We start from the raw sequence: 7,009 nt of genomic DNA, 5'->3' as shown, positions 1-7,009 counted from the left end.
ACTCTGTCAACAGTACATTCATATTTTCCTAACCACAAGCACAAAATGCAGTATTCCTGGTGGTACTAGAAAATGGCTATGTCTAATTCAAGTTTGCTCTGCATTTTTTGAATTATAGGGTAGTAATCAACTGTACGAAGGGATTGTTTATAGAATTATATTTTCTTTTTGTGAAATTAATAAAGGATTATTTACAATTTTTAAATTTAAAAAACTACTAAAGCACCAAACATGTCTCACTAGTGAGCTTTCATTATTGCTAAGGTAAGTTGATATGAGCTCAGTTGAATACCCACTATGACACGTGCTGTGCTTAGGCCCAGACCCGTCACTGCTGCTGCACTTGATCAAGACACTGAGCAGCACTGGACATTTTTTTCTGGCAGAGCATTGCATGGGGTTATGAGATGGGCATACCACCTTTTTGTGTTTTGGAGCATCCAAAATCGAAGACTTCAGAATGAGACCTCAATCTATTTCACATACTACATAAAAATGTCAACGGAATTTTATTTCTTTAAAAGAGCGGTGCGGAATAGACTGGAAGATAATACATTTTTGCCATTGTGGGAACTTGTAGAGTCCTGGACTCAAAATGACTGGATGGCAATCTTTTTTATAATTTTCCTAGGAATTATTTTTGAGATAATACTCATAAAGATTTATACATCCTTTCATAAGAAACCTGTACTTCCAGAAAAAGGTAGTTCAAGGGCCCAGGAGGTAAGAACAAATGGTTGATTTCTTTCTCCCCTGTTCTTCAAAATCACACATGAGAATAAATTATAAATTTAACTTTGATATTTGGGTTACTCCTTTAACATTTATCTTATTGTCTCCCTTGAAATAGAAGGAAGACTGTTGCCTGAAAAGCATGAAATTTGGTAAATATTGTATCATTTCATATTTTAATATAAAACTTGTTCAACCAGAGTTGCTTCTATTGGTGTCCTGACTTTTTTTTTTACTTCCCACTTATCTCTAGATAACTGGTCAATTCGTTCATCTTCACCTTCGGAAGAAAGGTAAGTGATACATTGTGAAATTAAATGAAACAGGTTGGGTTTGTTCTATTCAAAATTGCATTTACATCTGAATTACAGAAAAGCGTTTTCCCATATGTAAAAAAGACCACAGCTCTTCGAAGTCATAATTCAGTCGAACATTGATTTTAATGGTTGCTCTATTCCAAGCTGTGTTAATGACTTTTCATGTGCTATTAAAATTAACCTTCCAAGGAGGTGTATTATTACTGCTTATACAAATGAGGAAAAAGAACGTTTACAGAGGTTTAGTAACTTGCTTCCCTATCCAATCTCTTTCCCCCCACACACAAAGAAGCAGTAACACCAGTTCTGATCATTCAATTGAAAAAAATATCATTTAGCACCTACTGCAAGCCAAGAAACCCTAAGCTGGGTTCTGCAAAAGTGACACTCTGTTTATACAATCCCAAAGCATCCCAAAGGATGCTAGGGATTAAATATGACAGCACTAGTCTTAACTGCTATTAATATTTGAATTGCTCTTATCAAAATCCATTCGAGAATTATTAGATATATCGTCTACAATGAACATTGTGTTTGATACTGGGTTACAAACAATGAGACAGTGTCTGTTCTCCAGAAGCTTAATTTTTTTTCTTTTAATGTTTTTTAATGTTTATTTTTGAGGGAGAGAGACAGAGCATGAGTGGGGGGAGGGCAGAGAGAGGGAGGCAGAGAATCTGAAGCAGGCCCCAGGCTCTGAGCTGTCAGCACAGAGCCAGCCCAACATGGGGCTCAAACTCATGAACCTCGAGACCATGACCTAAGCCTAAGTTGGACGCTTAACTGACTGAGCCACCCATGCACCCCAAGAAGCTTACTTTCATGTGGAGGAGACATATACAAAAAGGATAATTGCATTGCAGTATGGTAGCATGATGATAGATACATTAGGAGAATATTGAGGAGATACTTAAGCCAGCAGGTGTGTTGGGGATGGCTTCATGAAGAAGGTTATGCTGGAGCTGAATTTTATTTATTTATTTTTGTAAAGTTTATTTATTTATGTTGAGAGAGAGAAAGAGGCAGGGGCAGAGAGAGGGAGAGAGAATCCCAAGCAGGCTCTGCATTGTTAGTGCAGAGCCTGATGCGGGGCTTGAAGTCACAAACCACAAGATCATGACCAGAGCTGAAGCTGGTACTTTAACCAACTCAGCCATCGAGGCACCCCTGGAGCTGAATTTTAAAGAATAAATAAAAATCAATCAAAAAAAGACAGCAGGGTGTGCCTGGGTGATTTCTGCTCAGGTTATGATCTCACAGTTCATGGGATCAAGCCCTGTGTTGGGCTCTGTGCTGACAGCATGGAGCCTGCTTGGGATTCTCTCTCTCTCTCTCTCTCTCTCTCTCTCTCTCTCTCTCTGCATCTCTCTCTCTCCCTTGGAATAAATAAATTAAAAAAAAAAAAAAAGACAGCCATTTAGGAGGGTAAGGAGGGTATTCCAGGACATGAGTAGATGGAAGGAAATAAGAAACAGCAGGGCTTGTGCAATCAATTATGATTATTACAGGGAAAAGATATGGCTCCTATGGTGGTGGGCAGCATATTGTAGTGAAAAAACACACATTTTGAATTTTAAGAAGTCTGGGTTTAGATCATAGTTCCTCCTCTTAATGATACTATGATCTGGGTTTAAACTCACTGATACTCCATTTCCTTACTTTTCAAATAGCAGTTAGAAGAATTGCCTCTTAGTTAGAATGATATGTGTAACAAAGCAAAAATACTTTGCCCTGGTACCAGAATTATTTTGGGGGGACAGAGCTATGTTTAGGAGAGCATCTTTAATTATTCTGAAGGGAAACTGCTTGAATATTGGTAGAAGCCCATGCATAACACTGGTCAAAGTGCATCGCATCAGAGACTGAGTGAATTCTGTCTTGCTTATGAGATGGGAGAGAAGAGAAGGGTGGAGGGGTGAGCATAGAGGAAGGAGGAGCAGGGGGAAAGAGGTGAGGCTCAGGACTGAATGGCATAATGGATATTGAAGGATGAGACCAGCACTCAGTATCTGAGATCAGGGAGAGCCCTGCCGACCCAGCGTAGTCTCACTTATCTTACATTGATCAGGTTTTGGGGGATGGTTTGTTTCGAGATTGACCACAGCCTCAGAAGTGTGTTCCTGGGAGAGTTTGCCACCATTATATGACTTTCAAAGCTAGGAGCTGTCACCCACGGGTTATTTTAGAAGTGTATCTCCTAAAGGGAGTTATCATTGATAAAAGGATTTAAAAACAGATTTCGTATTTATTTGTTACTATGACTAGAGGACTGTCCTAGGACTACAGTCCATTGAATGACTTAATGGATTTACAACTATGGATATTTACTTGTTATCATGGCTATAGACCTGTTAGTCTTTTCCTAGGAGTGTGGGGATTTCTTTTTAAAACTTTGAAGGCCAATTGAGATTGCTGGGGAGAGGCCAAAGGGCATTTCAAAAGTGGAGAGACATGTCTAATGTTTAAGTGGGTGCTATTTGTGTTGCTGTAACCAACTTCCCTCCATTTCTGCCTTCAATTCTGAGCCACATTTATGGGTGGTTTGTGTATGTGGATTTCCATCCCCCACCCCCACTTACTAAACTAAAAGAAAGGGTTCCATTGTATGTCTGGGTCAGCTTGTTGTGGATGAGGGTTAATAATCAGAAACCTACAGGCTGTGAGTGGTCACTTAGCAAATGTTTACCGAGTTCCAACTATGTGCCAGGCATTGCTGTTGGCCCCTGAGATCTATTACTGAATACAAAAGCAATGATTCTTGCCTTACATTTTATTTTTTAGAGTTTATTTTATTTTTTAAAGTTTACTTATTTTTGAGAGAGAGAGTGAGCACACACAGGAGGGGCAGAGAGAGAGAGAGAGAGAGAAGGAGAGAGAGAGAATCCCAAGGCTCCACATGCAGGTCTTCAACTAAGGAACCGTGAGATCAGGACCTGAGCAGAAATCATAAATCGGATGCTTAACTGACTTAGCCACCCAGGCACCCCTGTTCTGTCTTCTATGTTAAAAAAAAAAAATTTTTTTTAAGTTTATTCATTTATCTTGAGGGAGACAGAGACAGCATGAATAGGGGAGGGGCAGAGAGAGAGAGAGAGACAGAGAGAGAGAGAATCCCAACCAGGATCTGCACCACCAGCACAGAGCCCAATGTGGGGCTCAAACTCAGGATACGATGAGGTCATCACTTGAGCCAAAACTGAGCGTCGGACGCCCAACTGGCTGAGCCACCCAGGCACCTCTGTCTATCTTTTATTTTTAAAGGATTATTCTGCCAGTTGAGAGTAGACTATATTTAGTCAAGGGTCTAAGCAGATGGGCAGGCTATTGAAAATAATCCAAGCAAGAGATAAAGGTGACTGATTCCAGGGTGGTGGCAGTGGGACGTGGTGCAAAGTGGTTGGTTTCAGGATGTGCTTAGAAAAGTAGAGTCAACAGGGTGCGGGTGTGAGAGAGAGAGGGGACAAAAATGAGTCCTGATAGTTTTGGCCTGAGCATGTAGAAACATGCAGTGGTCAAAAACCCAGATGAAGAAAACTGAGGGGAGCAGGTTTTGATGGGGAGATCAGGAATTTTGTTTTGCATTTGTTGAATTAAAGATATTGAGTTGATATCCAATGGAGATAGTGGATAAGTGTTTTGGAAAAGATGTTTGGTAGAGATACTAAGTCTGGTGGTTGTTGGCATATGGGCAATATTAAAAGTTACAAGAGAGGATGAGATTTCAGAGGGACTGTGTGAAGAGAAAAGGAACAAGGACTGAGCCCTGAGACACTTCAAGGTGATCGGGAAGAAGAGGAGGAGCCATCAAAGGACACTGAGAAGGAGACACCAGGGAGTTAATAGGAAACCAGGAGAATACGATGGCCTGGGAGGTCGCCAAATGGACAGTACGTAGAGCTGGTGTGCAAGATAGGTATCAGACCCATATCCCTTATAAATATAGAAGCAAAATCCTCAAAAACATACTAGCGACCCAAATCCAGCGTCATATTAAAGGGATTATACACTGTGACCAAATGAGATTGTTTCTAGGAATGCATGGTTGGCTCAACATATGAGAAGTATCTACCATTGTCTTATTATGTTTAAAAACACAGTATTTTTGCTGAAATACATGTCTTGCATTTAAGCTTTCCTCTTTTTCCTGAAACGTGCAGACATCAATTTTCTGTATTTCTTATATTCTCACTATTTTTTCAACCTTAAGTGAATAATCACATTCTTGTCCTGATATTTTTATCCTAATTATGTCTCGACACTGGTGTAACTTATTGGAGTCACTTGATTCCCCAGAATGCTTATGTATCCTTCCTGTATCTGCTAGGATATTTTCATTCCCAGGGAACAGAAAACCATGATGCACACTGTCATACTAAGAGAATTTATGATATTATATAATGGGAATCCTGAGGCAGAATAGGCTGCAGAATGGATTGATACAGTAGACCAACAAGTTCATTAAGGTCCTGTATCTCTCCCTTTGCCTTTCTCAGTGTTAGTTTTATGTTGAGGTGGGTGGAAAGGTGGCTATCAGAGTTTCAAAATCAGAGCAGCAATGTCCAGAGGAAGTAAAAGGCCATTTTTCTCTGTGTCTTTCTTAGGAACAAGGCAGCTTTCTCCATAAGTCCTTACAAATCTTTGTCTTATTCTAGGATCAGTTCATGTCCGCACCTAACCTAATCACTTGGAAGTGGAAACGAGATTACTATGTTAGACTTAGTCTAATCATTTGATGTAGAATAGATGTTAGAGAGTCCACTTCCATGATCATTATTCCAATCCAAAATTGTGCTGAGAAGCACTGACCTAACATGTAGGCTTTTCTCTCAATCAGAAATAAACAGCTGTTAAAATAATCTGGGTTTATATATAGAAAGCTACAGTTAGTTTATGGTATTGGACATTCTTCTGTTGTATCTAATAAATTTCCACAAGAATATTTAAAAAATTTTTTTAATATGTATTTATTTTTGAGAGAGAGAGAGAGAGAGAGAGGGAGAGAGAGAGAGAGAGAGAGGCAGAGGGGGACGGAGACACAGAATCCAAAGCAGGCTCCAGGCTCTGAGCTGTCAGCACAGAGCCCGATGTGGAGCTTGAACTCATAAACTGTGAGATCATGACCTGAGCTGAAGTCAGATGCTTAACTGACTGAGCCACCCAGGTGCCCATCCATAAGAATATTTTTAACCTTTGGGTGCCTGGGTGGCTCAGTTGGTTAAATCCAACTCTTGATTTCAGCTCAGGTCATGATCTCACAGTTCGAGAGATCGAGCCCCACACCAGGCACCTCACTGACAGCATGGAGCCTGCTTGGGATTCTCTCTCTCCCTCACTCTCTGCCCTTCCCCTGCTGTCATGCACACATACTTTCTGTTTGTTACTCTCTCTCAACATAAATAAATAAACTTAAAAAAAAAGAATATTTTTATTCTTGTCAAATTTTCACGTAGAGAACAGAAACAAACTGATATTTCTTGTAAAAGGATATACAATAAAACCTTGGATTATGAGTAACTTGGTCTGCAAGTGTTCTACAAGACAAGCAAACATTTGATACTTTTTAACTTGATAAATGAGTGATGTTTTGCAATGTGGGTAGTACATGACACCGAATGTCATATGATCACAATGGTTCTTCTCCCTCTCTCTCTCTCTCTTTTTCTCTGCGAGATTGTGGGTGATCATCTCCCATGCTCGGATGCTTGGTCTCAGGCTACAGTGTTTGGCAGAAAGCAGTGATTTTTCAGAACTTTGGAAGGTGCCCACAACTGGCACTAGTGTATTTTTTGTCACTTCAAAGTACCTATGGACAGTCCTTTGTTTTTCCACACAACAGTAAGCTTAGGAATACTTTGCTTCATTCTAGGTCAGGCTGCCTGCAGATACAGACCCTTTCCTCTGCTGTCTTATTTCCAGTTACATTAAATACAGTGTATGACAAGAATTTATTAATACTGTAC

General features: G+C 40.0%; 1 protein-coding gene across 1 annotated transcript in view; it reads left to right on the top strand.

The window, feature by feature from the left end:
* The first annotated feature begins 221 nt into the window (after positions 1–221).
* CCDC168 (coiled-coil domain containing 168) overlaps positions 222–7,009 on the top strand; it is a 29,638-nt gene continuing 22,850 nt past the window's right edge. Inside the window, exon 1 of the mRNA XM_045501270.1 lies at positions 222–736. Coding sequence (XP_045357226.1) covers positions 298–736 — 439 coding nt within the window. The 5' untranslated portion in view covers positions 222–297. The remainder of the gene's footprint in view (positions 737–7,009) is intronic.

The sequence above is a fragment of the Leopardus geoffroyi genome, chromosome A1, assembly GCF_018350155.1.
Source record: "Leopardus geoffroyi isolate Oge1 chromosome A1, O.geoffroyi_Oge1_pat1.0, whole genome shotgun sequence".
NCBI classification, from domain to species: Eukaryota; Metazoa; Chordata; class Mammalia; order Carnivora; family Felidae; genus Leopardus; species Leopardus geoffroyi.
The sequence above is the reverse complement of the archived record's forward strand: the minus strand, read 5'-3'. Positions and strand labels throughout refer to the sequence as shown.